Source organism: Epinephelus moara, chromosome 2 (genome assembly GCF_006386435.1).
Source record: "Epinephelus moara isolate mb chromosome 2, YSFRI_EMoa_1.0, whole genome shotgun sequence".
In the NCBI taxonomy this organism is placed as follows: Eukaryota; Metazoa; Chordata; class Actinopteri; order Perciformes; family Serranidae; genus Epinephelus; species Epinephelus moara.
In genome coordinates this window covers 1,426,563-1,445,375 of record NC_065507.1, presented here as the reverse complement: position 1 = coordinate 1,445,375, position 18,813 = coordinate 1,426,563, and the positions used below count along the sequence as shown (strand labels likewise).

Here is an 18,813-nt window from a genome sequence, read left to right as displayed (position 1 = left end):
GTGTGTGTGTGTGTGTGTGTGTGTGTGTGTGTGTATGCGCATCGGGACCGAACTCTGCCGTGCGCGATACAGAGAGCAGAGGAGGATTGTAAAGGTGCGACCATGTAGAGACAGAAATGACATGCCGTCATGTAAACAATATGTCATCACGTTATAAAATGAAACATTTCAGCGTATAACACAATAAATAGTATATTGTTATGTTATTATATGAAGCGTCCATCGCTCAAAATAATATAACTTTAGTTTATGAAGAGATCAGACGGAGCCCTCTCCTCTCCTAAGTGTGTGAATTGACCTGGATATAAAGCTCCATAGCACCAAATAATATAACGGTAGTTTCTAAAGAGCTACGACAAAAAAAACTAAAAATAAATCAGCAGGTCATATTTCAGCAGCAGCGCCACCGCTGCTAGTTGCATATAGAGGAAACACTGTTGCTCAATGGATTTGTTCTGTTGTGGAATACACAGTATTCTTCCAAATTAGTGTTCGTGTATTTTAATATTCAGAATTTCGCTTCGACAAGCTCTCTCTTTTTTGACCATACACCTGTTTGCATCCCTGAGAATAACGCCCAACAACATTGCTCAAAAAGTTGCTCTGTGTATCATCAGTCAAACAGTTGTGTTGGTGAGTCAAAATGAATGAGGGCTGCACAATATTAGACACAACTGACAATGTGAGGACGATTTTGTATACTGCCATATGTATTGCAATACACAGTGTGTTGCAACAAGTTGAATAGCTCTATTTGTAAAGAAGTCATCATTTGGGAGTTGGAACGTCTGTATTTACATGAAATATATAGTTTACAATCAAACTGTGCTGGAAACTGAGAACTTCACAACCTAAAGTATTAACCAGCAAAATAAGTATAGCATATTGCCTTTGACTAATATTATACTGATATGATGAACTCATAGTGTGAGTGTCACACTGTGACTATTGCACAAGAACACATCGCCATGGTGAATGAATGGCTGAATTCTATGGTTCATCATAGAAAAATAAGCAGTTTTGGGATTGGATTTATGACCCCCATCAAGCTGTTGGAAGTAACTAAGTAACTTCTACTTTAAGTACATTTTAAACAGACTACTTTTTACTTTTACTTGAGTAGATTTTTAGATGGGTAGCTTTACTTGTACTTAAGTAGAATTTCATCAAAGTAAAGGTACTTTTACTTGAGTAGAATTTTTCAGTACTTTTTCCAAAAAAACCAAATTGCTCTTGAGAAATATTTCTGTTTCTGGTCCCCCATCAATGAAATGGAATTTCCGTCCTTGTGTCCATCTCACCTTCAGTGACGCCTCTGAAGTCTTTTCACACACAGGTGGCGCTATAGAGCCGCTGTCACATCCTGTCTTTACCCTGCCTTTGTAGTTTTACACAGATATAAATGACGGCAGCATCATGTCGCTCCTGTGTGTGATTTTAGACAGCATGATGACATCGTGGGAGCAAAAGAGGCATGATGGGCCGTAAGGCCTCAGTTACGCTCAACATTAGATACGTTTGCAGAGACGGACCGAGCCTTCTCAAATCTCACGTCTTGTGTCATGTCTCCTGAAAGTAGAGTTGTACCGATACCAGTATCTGAAATGCCTCCGATATGGCCTAAAATGCGGTATGGGGCATCGGCCAGTACAGCCTATGACCAATCTGATACCACGTAATGCCTCACGTCATTACGCATACGCACGCTACAGGCAAACGAAACGGGCGCTGGTATCGGATCAGTACTCGGTATCAGCAGATACCTAAGGTTCAGGGATCGGAATCGGTATTGGGAAGGAAAAAGTGGTATCGGTACATCTCTCCCTGAAAGCTCACAGATGCTGGTGAAAACAGAGCAGCAGCACCAGAGACTGTGGAGGCAGTGTAGCGTAGCTCAAGCGTGACAGACTGGAGGAGACGAAGAGGACATTTTAAAAAAGATGGAACGAATCATGGTGAAAACAGTTCTCCGTCCACATGTCATCGTGTGTTTAATAGATGTGTTTCATGTGTTTAGACTGTAGAGACCTGTGGCTCAGAGGTAGAGCGGGTTGTCCACGAATTGGAAGATCGGTGGTTCGATCCCTGGCTCCTACAGGCCACATGTCAAAGTATCCTTGAACAAGATACTGAACCCCAAATGTCTCCAGATGGCTGTTCCATTAGTGTGTGAGTGCATTGAAAGAGCAGTAGCAGGTGTCACCTGTACGGCAGCCTCGGCCACCAGTGTGTGAACGTGTGAATGTGACCTGTAGTGTAAAAGCACTTTGAGAGGCGGGATGACTAGAAAGCAGCTGAACAAGTGCAGGTCCATTTAATTGGATTAAATAGAGAAATTTTTTTGACATGAAGTAATGACTCAAACTAACGAACATTTCTGTCTAAATCTAAAATATTAAAGGAGGAATAACTACTGTTACTATGCCACTACCTCCAGCAGCACCACGTTCAGGCACATTCCTCAGGGCTGGTTTGAATTCACCAAAAGTCTTTTTCCAGTTTTAACAAAAACCTGCCTGAACTTCCTGTGTTTGTTCTGAAAGTCCGAACCATCAAAAATGTTTCCACGCCAAAAACTAAGCAATGAAAGCAGTCACAGTGAAGTGGAGCTCCAGTCCCAGCTGGACGAGGACATCTAACTGGCCTACTGTCCTTGTCCCAGTATACAAGCACGGGAGGGGAATCCATTTATTGAGCCAAGTATGTGCGACTCCTCTACGATAGGTGGAGATATGCCCCCTTTCAGCTTGTTAGTATTGGACCTTTTTCCTGTTGACCTATTACGTCACAGACCAAACAATGGACAAACAAGTTAGCTACGGTTAGCTAGCTGCTAACTGGTACCATGGTGGACAACTTTACAGCTCTGTACATTTGGTCCGTCCAAAAAGTCACGGCTCTGGATGTAGATTTCTCCATGTTGTTACCGGCTTCTTCTTCTCTTACACATTTAATGCTATTGGACTTCCGGGTCAAAGCCCGGGGCGGAAACTGTGGAGCATGCTCAGAGCGCCTCGGCCAGTTTGGGTCTGATTGACTGTATACATGCAGGAGTCACATGATCTGGGTGTGTTAGTCCCACTGTGACACATTCACTGCAGGACCATTTCACTCACACTGACATGTTTACAGGGATTTATATAAATCCATTTTCTCTGTTGTCATGGAAACGGACTGACTGGTTCAGACTGATCCGCACAGAGGCTGCCTCTGTTTGGTGGTCGAGGGAAGTTTCACATCTGAAACTTTGGTTCAGATCAAACTGAAAAATCTGGACCAAGCGAGGTCGGTGAGGAAGGGCCCTCATAACGTCACAGGAAGTGTTCATGTGTTCATCAGTGCAGAGATTCACCCAAATCTGGAGGTTACAATTCATATCCAACATTTAGTGATTATTAAAAACATTATTTTCTAATCTGTGTCCGTCCGTCCTGACGCTGTCACAGAGCGGTCTGAGGGGAGGTCATTATCAGCCCTCTGAGGACCAGTGAAACCAGTCCTGAGGTGTGCTCCTGCTGATTGGTCTCACTGGTCAACAGCTCTGAATGTAATTTGCTTCAGAGGGAATTGGTGGAAACTGTGTCGAGCGTGAAGACGCCTCAGGGACAGACATGTTGACGGGCTGAAATGACCTCTGACCTGAGGGACCTGGTTAATGAGCTGCTGTGATGTAACTTCCCCCAACACCTCTGAGAGGTTTGCATCAGTCACAGACGGGAGTGAAGTTAGTTTGTGTTAATGAGCATTGCTTCAGATTGTTTGTCAAAGTTTAAAGCTCCAATAATCTGATGTTTTCATATTAACTGATAAAGTGTGACAGGAAAAGACTTTTTAGACTCTGAACTCAGGTCCACACGCTGCTGCTGCTGCTGCTGCTGCTGCTGCTTGAAACATCGGAGCACTCAGAATCTAAATTAAAAAAAATAATTACCAATAATCACACAAGGCTGTGCATGAGACAGACAAATACACACCTCATGTTGCAATCAGTGAGCTCAAGATGTGGTTTGTGGATATACTGGATACTGGAGAACATCTGAATATGTTTGATAATGATCCTGTAATTAAGTCATGACTTTGTCCTGCCCAGTCACCAGAAGAAAACGTCAGCATTGTACGTGACTGATAACTACAGATGTGTTACATTTCTACATATGCATCATATCAATGTTTGACGGGGAGGTGGAGGAGATGTGGAGGGCACACACTGGGACGAGATGCTTGCCAAGCTGCAGACCACTGTTAAACACCAACAAACAAAGGCAGCGGTTGGCCTTTGGACCAGTGGCTGCACTTCCAGCAGCATTCTTGCTACTGAACATGGGTGTTCTTTGGCGACCCATCACTGTGTTTCCAGCGGTTTTTGTGCCACAAAACATGAGTGTTTTCTTTGCAATTGGTGGCTGCATTTCAAGCAGCATTTCTAAGACCACACATGGGTGTTTTTTAGTGAACAACTACCACATTTCCAGCGGCTTTTGTGCCACTGAACACAGTCAGTCATTACCGCATTTCAAGCATTTCAAGGTGTTGTTCAGTGCTTTAGTGACAATAAATGTAGGTGTTTTTTTTAGCAACTAGCGACCATGTTTCCAGCAGAACTGTTGCCACCAAACGTAGGTTTCTTTTAGGGACCGGGCCGTGTTTCAAACTGCCTTTTTGCCACTGAACGTGGGTGTTTCCAGCAGATGTTGTGCCAACACTGTCGGTGTTCTTTCAGGGACAGGTGGCCTTGTTTACAGCTAAATTTCTGCCGCCAAACGTAGGTGTTTTTTGGTGAGTCATCACTGTGTTTCCAGACACAGGTGTTTTTAGGGATTGGTGGTCTTGTGGGGTTTTCGCCACCAAATGGGAGTGTTTCTAGGAGGCCATACACTGTTTCAGCAGCTTTTATACCATCCAATGTAGGTGTTTTCTCAGGGACTGGGGGCCGTGGCCAGAAATGATCTTTTTCTAAGCACGTAGGTTTTGTGCCTCAACATAACTACATGTTAACCATTGTATAGTTTGAAACAAAGAGTTTCAACATACAAATGTAACGCATCACTGGTTTGTACTGGTTTCTGACCAGTTAGGAGGCTTTAATGATTCTGATCAACACAGCAGCTGCAACAACAACTGAAACCATCCTCTTCCTGCTGCTCAGACGGCACAGACCTCACAGACAAACCTGGGCTGTTAAACATTTACTTGATAAAACAAACTTAAAGGCCGACGGCCCGTCAGGACACACGAACAAACTTTTCTCATGTTTTCTGATCTTTTAAATGTTTAGTTCAGATTGTTGTTGCACCCCGGGACAAAACAGTGTCTGCTGCGTCACAGCATTACAATCATAAAAACTTAATAAATGAAGACACATGACGACAGTGAATGTGCTGCTGCTACACACAGAATATTGTATCATGATAAAAGCCAATTAAAAAGATGTGTGTGATTTATAACATAACAATGTTCTGTTTCTTCTGCAGTTTAAAACTTTACTAGCAGATACTCAGCCCTCGTGAGACGACCTAGACTTTACTCAGACACATCACTTTGACTGAGTCGTTAAATAATTCAAACAAAGGTGATCAGTGAAGAACACAGTGAGCATCAGCTGTCTGTCTGTCACATGAAACACTTCATGGTATTTGTTCAAAGGATCGAACTCGTACAGACGCAGTGAAAGTACACAATTTAAAACTACTTGTACATCAGTCCCGTCAGCCTCTGTCGTCACTATCAGTCTTTTATTGATTGTGTTTTTCATTGATCTGCTGGTTTCACAGCCTCAACTTCAAACACACAAACAGTCTCATTGTTAAAATCTGTGACACCACAGGACTGGACCGGTTTGTGCGATCAACAAATCCTCCTTTAGCTTTTTGTTTTTATAGTTTTCACAGGGTTTTTAAATCTCTTTTACAATAATTTGTCTATGAACTCTTATTATTTACAGATTCCTGGATTCCACTGAACTCCTCGTCATACAGTCGACCAAACGTCAGTCGGCCAGAAAGGTCACTAGTCACCAAGATGTCATTGGTCGCTTAGTGACAGACAAACAAAACAAACAAACATGAATATACTTTCAGCATATTGTAACAGCCAGAACTATAATTATAATATTATTACTTTCATTAATGTTGTTGTAAGCTACTGTCATTACCGTCTGTCCTGCATATCGAGAGAGAGAGAGAGAGAGAGAGAGAGAGAGAGAGAGAGAGAGAGAGAGAGAGAACCTCGTCATCATGAACAATCAACAAACCTCAGAAACAAAGTCAGGAGAACATGAAAATGTTCCTGCAGCCGTTAAAACAACCAGCTCCTCCTCCACAGTAGGAAAATAACAAGAGACTCACCTAGTGTGGTTCTCCTCTCTGTGTGGTTCTCCGCTCTGTGTGGTTCTCCTCTCTGTGTGGTTCTCCTCTCTGTGTGGTTCTCTCCTCTGTGTGGTTCTCCTCTCTGTGTGGTTCTCTTTGGCTCCATGTCGCTGACTGAACATATTCGTCTGATGAAATGATGCAGAACACAAACAGATTGATGAGAAGTTGAACACATCAATGAGCTTCATGTTAACAATGATCGGTCGTCTCAGTCTTATTCTACAAACACTTTTTGGCTTCTCATCACTGCATTTCCAGCAGCATTTTTGACATCAAACGTGGGTATGTTTTAGTGACCATCACTGCATTACACTGCATCACTGCATCTCCGATTTTTAATAGTTTCAAACCTACCTGATCCTTTTACAGTCATATTATATTTCAGTGTCCTGAGCTGCAAACCTTTAAACCTCTGCAGCTCCAGTGCTGTGTGCAGAAACATTAACGTACAGCTCTGCTGTTTATTCTACATACGTTTTCATGAACATGTTGTGCAGCTGTTTATTTTCAAACAGAGAAAAAATCTCTGTCTTTGCTTTTTATTTTGATCAGTCTGTTTTTATAAAAGTGCTCCTGACATCTCAAATGGAGCTTTGACCTGCAGCTGAAAACATGGAGCTCATTATGGAGAAAATACAGAGATATATATCATGTGTCACCGTTCAGCCAGAAAATACAGAGATAGGAATTTTGTCCATATCGTCCAGCCCTGAAATGTAGTGCAGTATAAAGTACAATCTGAGCTGTAGAGGAGTACAAGTATAAAGTGCAGGAAATGGAAACACTGAAGTACAGTTCTTGAGTAAATGTACTCAGCTTGTTATGTCAGTCTAAAACAGATCCATCCTGCAGGACGACCAAATACAAACGATTAATCGCCCCCTCACTAGTCGGCACCAGAGATATCAGTCACTTAAACCAATCAGTGTTTTATTCACGTACAAGGCAGCTTAACTGTCATGCAGCCGCCCGCCACTAGTGGGAGCTACACAGCCGTCAGACAGCAGTCCTCCTCCCCGCAGTAATGCTCCAGTAGACTGGAGTTTTAAACTGGAGAGACGTCCTCTCATAAACCAGCACACTTCGAGCTAGAACATGAATTCAGCAGCAATGCATCTTTTTGAGACGTTATATTATTTGTTAACTTTAAGAGTTGTTGTCAGATAATGTGCAGGTTCACATTCACACTGCACGCAGCAACATGCCTCATTTCAGCTGAAGTTTAATTATAATGTAGCTGGTGTTTCATTAACTTTAAAGTGAAGTGCATCATTTCTGTCAGATAGTCTGCAGTGTTCGGGAACTGCCCATTGGTTCAACATCCCATTGTTCCGGCCATATTAAACTCATTGTTCCGGCCATATTAAACTCATTGTTCCGAAGTCCGTTCCGAAATCATCATGATGCCCTGTGGTTAAGGTCTGGTTAGGTTTAGGCACTAAAAACACTTGGTTAGGGTCAGGAAAAGATCATGGTGTGGGTTAAAATGAAAAAGAAAGTGACAAACACTTAAGACGTGAGCCTGCTCCGCCTGAAGCCGGTCGCGGCGCACCATACACCCGCCGCGAGCCGTTCAGCACCGCGGACAGTCGGACTAATGGGCTGTCGAACCAATGACATGGACCCCAGTGTTCAATGTGCCCCACATTTCAGAGGCACTTTATTTATTTCACGTTATTTTACTGGTTAACTTTTGACTGAGTTGCATCATGTTCACATTCATACCGCACGGCACAAAGTGTCTCGTACTTCAGCAGCATTTAAAATCCAACATGGTTGTTGAAGATTGTGATTAAAGGCTTCAAAGGGCTCTGAATGTGCACAATGTGTTTTGGGACAATGTTTCAGATACTTAACAATAAATTGTGATAAATTTTAACTGTTTTCTGAGTGTTTTCCTTTAAAGTTTTCATTGAGTCAACAGGAACATCTCTGATACAAACATAATTACACTTTTTTATTTTCCAAACATGCAAAGCTCCAAACTTTAGATAATGAAATATTTTGGTTAAATCATTTTTACATGCATCTCTCTGACGCTGAGCTCTGATCACACGGCGTTTATTCATCTTTCATATTTAGAACACAACTTCATTTTAAAACATGTTTTAACTCATGACATTTAAATGTTTAAATAATTTACTCTTTTAAAGATATTTTTTTGGGCATTTTTTGCCTTTAATCGACAGGACAGTGAAGCGTGAGGGGGGGAGAGAGGGAGTGACATGCAGCAAAGGGCCACAGGCTGGACTCGAACCTGGGCCGCTGCGGCAACAGCCTTGTACATGGGGCGCCTGCTCTACCACTAAGCCACCGACGCCCCATAATGTACTCTTTTAAACATCATAAGTATTTAACAATATTCATGTGACATCATGACCAAGTCACCAGAATGAATGTTGGGATTGTATGTTTCTAAAAACCAGAGCTGTGTCACTCAGTGGACCCACAGCTGTGGTGACGTGCGTTACGTGACACTGGGACAGTGACGATGCTGCAGAGGGGAGGTGACTGAGACAGAGTCGTCCTCCACAGGGAGACACACTGGAAACATTTGCTTGATCCCTTCGTCCCAGCAGAATGAACGAGGAGATCCATTTGCTTTTCATGAAGTGAGTTTCTCTGATGCAGAAGATTGTGTGTCATGAACAGCTGTGGCTCCCCCTGCTGGGCTCTACCTGAGCTGCAGTACAAGAGTAACTCAGGTAGACTGTTGGAACAACATGGAGGCCGTCAGGTGTTTTAACCTTATTTTATACAGTGTGTGTGTTCGGTTTCGATGAATGATAAAGAAATGGACGTTTATTCGACCTGTGTGTGCGGGTGTGAATAAATACAATGATTGTTCTGTAACTGGAGGCTGAAGCTTATTGTCTGAACACAACACAACTGAGGAAGCATCAGCCGAGTGAAGTATCTCATGTAGCTGCAAGCAACAGACCAAGAGACCAAAAAAGAGTTAACCCTGAAGTTACTTCACTAACTCTAAATCCTGCGTCTTGGTTCAGACCTCATAAACACTGAACAGATCAGTTTTACCTTAAAATAATCTGTGTTTTTCCAACACTCTCGTTGCAAAGCGGCGCAGGACATGAACACATCAATGTCTCTATCTAGAGTCAGTGTTTGGTTTGTCCGTTCTGGGCTACTGTAGAAACATGGCGGTGCAACATGGTGATCTCTGTAGACGAGGACCTGCTCCCTGTGTAGATATAAACAGCTCATTCTGAGGGAACCAGAACAAAACGATCAGATCAGATTTAAATTCTTCACACTGGAGCTTTAAGCGTTCTCCGTATTTAGAATAATGTGACATCACACAGCTCTCCAACCAGGAGCTGATGACATCACCAGCGTCAGTTTCCCCTCCACGTTCTCCTCACAGACACCAGACTCCAGCAACAACTAATGTTTCAGCTCCATAAACACACCATCAGAATCCTGCAGACCACAGATAGATTAAAATAATATACTTAGTATATGATCTAATGTGTGAAGCTGTCATAGATTCCATGTCTTTGAATTGTAATAGAGTACTTCTACTCTGAGGTACTTTTACGTTACCAGTTCAAGACCTGAGATCTACTGGTGCAGAAACAAAAGTAGATTTGTTTTTTTTCTCCTCAATCAGTAAAAACTGAACATGTTTTAATATAAATGAGAAATATTTACCTTTAAAATGATCAATAATCAGTTAATAATCAGCTGATCAGATGTACTGATGATGATTTAATTACTGTTTGGACTCTGTTAATGAGAGTGAGAAAATGAACACCTGCAGGCACAGGTGAGTTAGCATTAGCCTCAGAGCTAACTGTGGCTCATAATAAAGTTAGAGACACGAGCTAAATCTCCTCCTCGCGCAGTTTAGACTCTCAGGTGTTACTTACCTGTTGTTTCAGTCAGGACTCACAGCCCACTTTACCGATCGATCCTGATGACGTCAGTCACTTTAATTATTGATTCAAACGGGCCACAGGTGACACTTCTTCTTCTTCTTCTTCTTCTTCTTCTTCTTCTCTTTCTTCCTCGCGTAGTTTTAAAAACACCCGCCAACAGAGCGACCTCCTTCACTCATCAATGATCCGCACCTGAGAAAGGGGGCGGGGCTGACCCTTTACCTGTGATGACGTCATGTGCCATGACATGTACACATACATGCAGCGGTGTTTTTGGACTGTATATTAAAGTGAAACAAAATCATGACGTCAAAACTGAGTGTAAAAATGTCATTCAACATTTTGAATGAAAAATATGAGCAAGAGTAAAAAAGAGTGATAATATGTGAGAGTTAGCACAATCATTGATTTATAAACATTTATTTGTCAAACAACTTTGTGAAAACAAGTTAATCTTAAAATAGTCCTGATATTAAACTTTAATAACACATATGTCAATAATGTAAATTACCAAAAGTTACCTCCAAACTTTCCTGAACTGTGAATTTTAAAAACTTATAGACTCAAAAAAGTTCATATGTAAATATCACTGATGACATCAGAGACTCCTCCTCACTCTGCACCTTCAACACACCCCTCAAAACACACCTATAAAGACCTGTTTCTACAGACCTGTTTCTACAGACCTGTTTCCAAAGACCTGTTTCTAAAGACCTGTTTCAAAAGACCTGTTTCTAGAGACCTGTTTCTAAAGACCTGTTTCAAAAGACCTGTTCCAAAGACCTGTTTCTAAACACCTGTTTCAAAAGACCTGTTTCAAAAGACCTGTTCCAAAGGCCTGTTTCTAAACACCTGTTTCAAAAGACCTGTTTCTAGAGACCTTCTAGAGGTCATACAGAAGTGGACAGCAATAATCTCATGAGGACGAGACGGCCACAGGCCTAGATCCAGGCGCTGCAGCTGCTCTCCACCGACTGCAAGACCCAGGGCATGATGGGAAACGCCTGGTTCTCACCTGATCTAACAGCTGATTGGTTCAGATGTTGACTCAACAAGATGACGTTTTATATGAACTCTTAAGTTTTGTTGAATTTCAGAGATACATTTTCACAGGTCTCCATCTCATTTAAACCCTCCCACCTCCCTCGCTGCTGCCTTCAGGACGTCAGGAGTTGGATGAGCAGGAACTTTCTGAAGCTCAACGGCAGTAAAACTGAGATCCTGCTCACTGGCTCCAAACACACCCTGGCCAAAGTCCAAAGCACCCACGTCCCACACATCATCACTGATAACTTCTCTGCACCCTTCTCCACCCACGCCAAGAGCCTCAGTGTCGTCCTGGACAGCACTCTCTCATTCGAACATTACCCAGACTGCTTTCTTCCACCTCCACAACATTTCCAGGCCCCGCCCATCACCCTGTACTGGACTGACTACAAGAACCTTCAGCTCACCATCACAGCCCTCCAGAGCCCAGCCCCCACCTATCTCTCTGACCTCCTCCAGGAGTACGCCCCTTCCTGCTCCCTGCGCTCCTCCTCTGCTGGTCTCCTGACCATCCCCACCTCACGCCTCAGCACCATGGATGCTTTCAGCTGCACTGACTCCAGGCGCTGGAACTCTCTACCTCCACACATCCGACAGTCCGATAGCAACATCCTTCAAATCCCATCTCAGACCCACCTGTTCAAACTGGATTATTCACTTTAACAAAGATTGAAACTCTGAGATCACAGGAGACAAAGACTCAGGAAATAACTGGTCTGTACTTTATTGATCGACAGTCTGATACACAGTGTTTATGAGGACGCTGAACCTCAGAGATTAAAACTATATTAACATGAGTGTCTTCGTACTGAATCAGTCCAGAGTCTGTCCCACCTCCTCATCCCGGCCGCCTTTCATTGTGACGGCCGTGAAATAAAAATCAGGTGTTCTCCTGTTTCTTGTGGCACAGTTCAGGAGTCAGGAGACCAGCTCCGTCCTCATTTTGTCCTCTACTGACACTCAGAGACCTTTAAACCAGCTCTACATCTCACATCGTCTCTTCTTTGTGTCGCTTTGTTTTAACAGAGAGCCAAAGTAGATTTCAGTGTTCACATGTAGACCAACTTCACAGCTACACGCCAACTTTGGCCTAAAGGTTGGGTCCTAAACGCCGCAGGCTGCCGCTCAGATGTCCTCCTCCTCCTGCTCTTCCTCCTGGTCTACCTCTCAGCGCTGATCTTGTACCGCAGGACAAAGTAAGCGATGAGCCTCAGAGAGAAGAAGAAGATGCCGAGGACGATGAAGTCCAGGTAGAGTTTGGCGTCCAGCATGTCCAGCTCCTTCAGGATGGCTTCGGACTTTTGGAAGTGACAGGTGTCGTCCTCGTCGCAGTGCAGATCCTCTCGGTCCAGGCTGTAGATGGCCAGAATGACGCCCTCGAAGCCGTACCTGAAACACAACACAGGGAGTGGTTTTATAATCAGCTGATGTAGATACATCGGACTACTGCTAGTAGGATTCATTATTATTTCTGATGCTTCAGACGAGGAGACCTGCAGGTAAATATCAAAGTTATGGAAGTACTCTGTGATACTCTGTACTCTGAGTATAATTCTAATGTACTTGTACTTTACTTTAGTATTCCTTGTTTGTGCTACTTTACACTTGTACGGATCAGTCAGTCCATCCATCCATCCATCCATTTTCATCTTGTTATCCAGGGCCAAGTCTCAAAGGGCAGCAGGCTGAGCAAAGCACCCCAGACGTCTCTCTCCTCCCAAAAAACGCTTCCCAACTCCTCCTGGAGGACCCTGAGGTGTTCCCAGACCAGATGAGATCTATAATCCCTCCAGTGTGTTCTGGGTCTGCCCCGGGGCCTCCTACCAGCTGGACCAGGAGGATCCTGATCAGATGTTGAACCACCTCAACATGAAGGAGCAGCGGCTCTACTCCAAGCTAGACCGTGATGAAACAGTATATTCGGACTTTGAGCACCTCTCCCGGTATGGGGACACTGAGGTCCCCCCTGGAGCCAGACCTGGAGGGGGGCAGGGGGGGGCTTAGGCCATGGGGCCCGGTCAGGCCGAGCCTGAATAAATGACAGAGAGACATCACCCTGTGGGCCCACCACCTGCAGGGACAGGAATCAGACTTTGGTGTGTTGTGTGCCAAGCGGCAGGCAGGGGCGGGGCCCTGGGCATGCTGATCCCTGCCGTCACAGGCAACCCGAGCATGAAGTAGAACTTAATCAAGCAGTGTAGGGGAACCGTAATCCTCAACGTAGCCATTCTAGAACAACGTTATGCCAGGTCAATACGTTATAATGTGAAACGTTATAACAAGATAAATCATGTACTAAAAAATTCTCTGAAGGAAGGATGTGGTAGAATCCGAAGGATCTTTGGCACTGGAAGAGTCCTTCAGCAGATTCAATGACATAACCGTCCTGAAATTCAGCTGTTTAAGGATCCTTCTTTGACTTTGAGAAACAGTTAACAATGCTTTAAGGTGAAAATGTCAGAGATTCTTCTTCTCTCTGCTCTGCGTCATAGAACTGTAATCAAACAGCGCCCCCACCTGACGTAGGAGATGTAGGACATCCACTGCAGGTACCAGGGGATGGTGTCGAAGCTGACGAAGAACCCAGAGAACAACAGGACAGGGATCGCTGTGACCGGACCCACAAATGTCGCCACCTGCAGGAGACAAACAAACACACCTGAGCGAACACACACACACACACACACACACACACACCTGTCGGTGAGGTCACACAGGTGAGTCTTAAGGTGAACTGACCTGCAGAGAGGTGGAGGCGGCTCCGATCAGCAGACCCAGACTCTGAGCCACCAAAGAGGTCAGAACTCCCAGAGACAGGAAGAGGAAGAAGCGTCCGGCGTCCGGAGGCTGAGCCGTCATCCAGTACACGATACTGCAGTACACCACCGGGAACACGACCTGTACAGGAGAGGGTCGGCGGTATTCAGGGGTCAATACCACGACCTGTACCACACACATTCTTCAGTCAGATGCTGCTGTCTGGAGAACACGTGTGTTTACCTGGAAGGGAACGTCCGCCATGGTTTTGGCGAGATAATACGCCTTCAGACTGTACCAGTAGTTCAGGTGCTCCCTCAGGAACACTCCCATCTCCAGAGGAACTGAGGCACAAACACACACATCAGATCACATCAAATTGAATTGAATCACATCAACTAGTTCAAAAGCACCTGCTGCGTGCACAGCACTGTCAGTCCTCATGAAATGGTGCAGGTGACGGCAGGAAAACTGATAACAATAAGCAGACACACTGCACACAAGAGGGCTGAATTGGTTTCTTCTTATGATTTAAAATTCATTTGAAATTATACAAACAATACGTTTTACCCATGGCTGGGCAAATCAAATCACACTGAATCGCATCAAGTTGAATCAGATCAAACCAAATCAAAACAAATTCAGCTGAATCTATGTTCCCTCACTCATTTCAATGTTTATTAAAATATTAATGATTGTCTTTAAACTGTTTTCAGCTCTTTAACTTGACTTCTGTGTGATGACACAGGAAGTACTCACATCCTTTACTTTACTTTGGTATACAGTATTAATACTGCAGTGTGGACATACTTTGAGTCGTGCACACTCAGGTGTTCAGAGTCTTGAGTTTGTGTGTAAGGACTCACAGGTGAGCACCGTTGGCATCAGAGCAGCGAACATGAGGAACAACATGGAGAAGAAGAGGAACCCTGAGTTACTCAGAACCTTCTTGGCCTCGTTCCCGATGCCCAGGTACAACAGACCAATCAGGACGCCGATCCCGATGTGGGAGGAGATCCTCAGGTGAGTCAGCACCTGCTCGACCAATGAGAGCAGAGATCGGTTACTCTGTATCACAGATATATTCAGACGTGGAGACGTTTCTGCCGACCACAGGTACATTTGTACGTCATTAAGTAGCAGCTACATTTAAACAGCGCTGTGGTTGATCATGTTCAGGCTTCAGATAACCAGTTTGGAATGGGGCCGAAAAATCTGCTGATTTCACGAGTGACTCAAAATAAACAAATGTCTAAATTAATGAATAATGTCAAAATAAATCACTGACTTTATGTTGAAATAACATAAATAAATGGATTTATACATAAACATAAACAAATTATATGATCTAAAAATAAATAAAGTATATTTTAAATTTGTGTCAGAATAAATAAATAAATGTGAAAATGAAAATAAACAAATAAATAATAGAAAATCTCTAAATAAATTAAACAAATATTTATTAATAAATAAATGTCAAAATAAATAAAAATAATTATTCAATTTATATCAAAATAAATAGATAAATAAATGATTAAATAAATAACTTAATGTCAAAATAAAAAAAATGAAATAAAACAAATTCTTGAAGTGTTGTGACTCTCTCTCTCTCTCTCTCTCTCTCTCTCTCTCTCTCTCTCTCTCTCTCTCTCTCTCTCTCTGTGTCTGCACTGCAGTATCTGTGTGCGTCCACCAGGTGTCGCTGTGTGTCCTCACCGAGTCTCTGAGGATGCTGAGGAAGGTTCTCCGGAACAGGATGGAGAACTGGGTCATACAGCTGGCTGAGAAACTGTGACACCCTTCAGACGACGAGCTCTCCTGACCGACCACAGAGGGACAGATACACATGTCAGGCGTCTCCTTTAATATGACATCACAGCTGTGTCATCAATAATCAATAATCTGCACTGGTTTATTACAAACCTCAGTTACAACACAAATATATATTTTACCTTTTTATAAATGTGTTTAATTGATTCACAGACTGTGTCACTGAATCACGACACATGATAACACATGTTCATGTTCTGGTGTCAAAGTACGTTTGGTTTTTTGAAGTTGACTGTCTCAAACTTCAGTCCTGGAAAACCTTTTTTTAAACTTGATCCTTGAAACAACACTAAATGATTTTATTAAAACATGTTTCAGAGCTGACAGCGGCTGTGCTCGCACTTATTCTCTCCTTCTGACTGTGTGAGATCAGAGCGCTGACGGGACGCTAAACGCCAGTTAAAGTTCCTCTGATCGCAGGAAGTGATGAGTTTTTGACTCGACGTCTCCGCGTCACGACATTTTTAAGCTAAAACAAAAACAAAACTTTCGAGGTGAGAAATGATCGACGCGGCGACAGAATGTTCAGAATGTTCAGAATGTTCGGCGTCAGAGACTCCTCAACTCTGATTGGTTGTTTTAGTGACTCCTGTAAATGCCATCAGAAGCACTGTGAGGATGTCACTGAGAGCCGTGTGAGTACGGAGACCAGCTGCAGCTTTAAACCTGTGGAACACTCTGTTTGTGAATGCGTGGAAATTATGACATCATGAAGGATTCACAAACACGTTAAGAACACGTGAAGGGAGCACAGTCATCGCTGCACAGTTCTTTGTCCTTTGACTAATGAGAGCCAGTTAATTAATGATGCGTCAGCTGTCTGTCCTGCAGCATGTCTTTACTCTCTGTTAAGAAAACAATTTCATCCTTGAAGATAAAAGTGACAACTTTATAAAGTCAGCCGCCCCGTTTCATCATCAACACGTAGCTGATCATCAGACGATGGAACTGATTTACTTAAATTTGCTCTCAGTGTGACAGATGCTGAATGAATTTGGCCAGATAAAATGAGACGCTGGAAGACGTCACCTTGACGTCACCTTGACGAACACCCTTCACTCTAAACTGAATGTTGTGTAGAAAATAAATCAGAAACAAGATGAACATAAATCTGAGTCAGAAAGTTTTAAACGCTAAATTACAGTTTTCATTTGTGTGAAATCTGGTCATAATTACTTTGAATGAATGAATTCTTGAGTTATGGCTGAAAACATGTTTTATGAGGTCACACTGACCTTTGACCTTTGACAAAATTCTAATCAGTTCATTCGAGTCAAACTGGACGTTTGTGCCAAATGTGAAGAAATTCCCTCACAGTGTTTTTGAGATATTATGTTCCTGAGAATTGGATGTACGGACGGACACAGAGACGGACGGACACAGAGACAGATGGACACAGAGACGGATGGACACAGAGACGGACGGACACAGAGACGGATGGACACAGAGACGGACGGACACAGACACAGACGGACAGACAGAGAGACAGACGGACACAGACACAGACGGACACAAAGACGGATGGACACAGACACAGACGGACACAGAGACGGATGGACACAGACACAGACGGACAAAAAGACGGACGGACACAGAGACGGACGGACACAGACACAGACGGACACAGAGACGGACGGACACAGAGACGGACGGACACAGACACAGACGGACACAGAGACGGACGGACACAGACACAGACGGACACAGAGACGGATGGACACAGACACAGACAGAGAGACAGACGGACACAGAGACAGATGGACCAACTGAGATAGACTGAGTCCAAAAACAGCAGTGCACGCCGCAGTGACGAGGACCGACCAATCACAGCTGACAGACATCTTTCCTCAGTAAACATCAGTGTGTGATAAATATGGAGGAGAAGCTGATCATGTTGGTGCAGAGCTGTCAGAGCGTCTCATCTGTCCCACTGACAGACAGGAAGTAGATCAGCTCTGACCTCAGGGATTCAGGTAAACAGGCCGTGATACATTGCTGGTTATGGTTGCTTAGCAACCACCGACGCAGCCTGCCGCCGCGCTCTTGAAAGCTGGCACAGAAAGGGCGCCAGAGTAGCACCTCGTGTGTGTTCACCTCGTCCGTGCGCTGCCACAGGAGCGGGTGGAGGTTAGTGTCTCCGTTCAGTTCGGTCTGATGAACCTTCTCACACTTCCTGTCCTGCACCGCCTTCACCAGTCGCACCATCTGATCTCCGTATTCTCCAGACGCCACCTCCATCACTAAAAACACACACACACACACACACACGTACTTTAACTACACACTCCATGTACTTGTACTTTGCCATAGTACTTCCAGTCTCAGAGGGAGAGAACTCTCCGATCAGACCTCAGTGTGATGTCACAACGTCTACAGAGGTCAGTACTCTTTGAGTATTCATGTATACAAATAATCAGCAGTAAAACCTGAAGTGTTTCCCTCTGAGGTAGAAACATGAAGTAACTGAGTACATAAAGTAACTGAGTACTCTAAGTTCCCCTGCAGACATATTTTTAACCACAGATAAAAATGTGTGTATTAATAAGTTGTGTATTAATAAGTTGTGTTCAGTGAAGAGTCCGTTCTCTGTTTCTGTGACCTCGAGTTTCAGACTGGACTCTGATTGGCTCCAGACTACGTGTGATGTCATAAATCCTGCAGCTACGTCGGGTGTTAAAGTCAGATTCAAGGTGAAACACAGAAACTGTCATCGCTCAGGAGACGAGTGTGAAAACAAAGATCTGAAACGTCACTGTGACGCAACAGGAAACAGAAACATCACGGCCTCACAAAGGTCACCACAAAGGTCACCACACAGGGACTACAGAGACACACAAGGACTACAGAGACACACAGGGACTACAGAGACACACAGGGACTACAGAGACACACAGGGACTACAGAGACACACA

The 18,813-nt window shown here is 43.7% G+C and overlaps 1 protein-coding gene across 6 annotated transcripts in view; it reads right to left on the bottom strand.

Moving 5' to 3' along the window:
* Positions 1–12,021: 12,021 nt before the first annotated feature.
* abcg1 (ATP-binding cassette, sub-family G (WHITE), member 1) overlaps positions 12,022–18,813 on the bottom strand; it is a 281,654-nt gene continuing 274,862 nt past the window's right edge. For all 6 annotated transcript variants that reach the window (XM_050065489.1, XM_050065463.1, XM_050065480.1 and 3 more), the window contains 7 exons: positions 17,996–18,141; positions 15,788–15,889; positions 14,938–15,106; positions 14,315–14,415; positions 14,054–14,212; positions 13,832–13,950; positions 12,022–12,703 (listed from right to left, as the gene is read on the bottom strand). In XM_050065489.1, the coding sequence (XP_049921446.1) occupies positions 12,475–12,703; positions 13,832–13,950; positions 14,054–14,212; positions 14,315–14,415; positions 14,938–15,106; positions 15,788–15,889; positions 17,996–18,141 (1,025 nt within the window). In that variant the 3' untranslated portion in view covers positions 12,022–12,474. The remainder of the gene's footprint in view (positions 12,704–13,831; positions 13,951–14,053; positions 14,213–14,314; positions 14,416–14,937; positions 15,107–15,787; positions 15,890–17,995; positions 18,142–18,813) is intronic.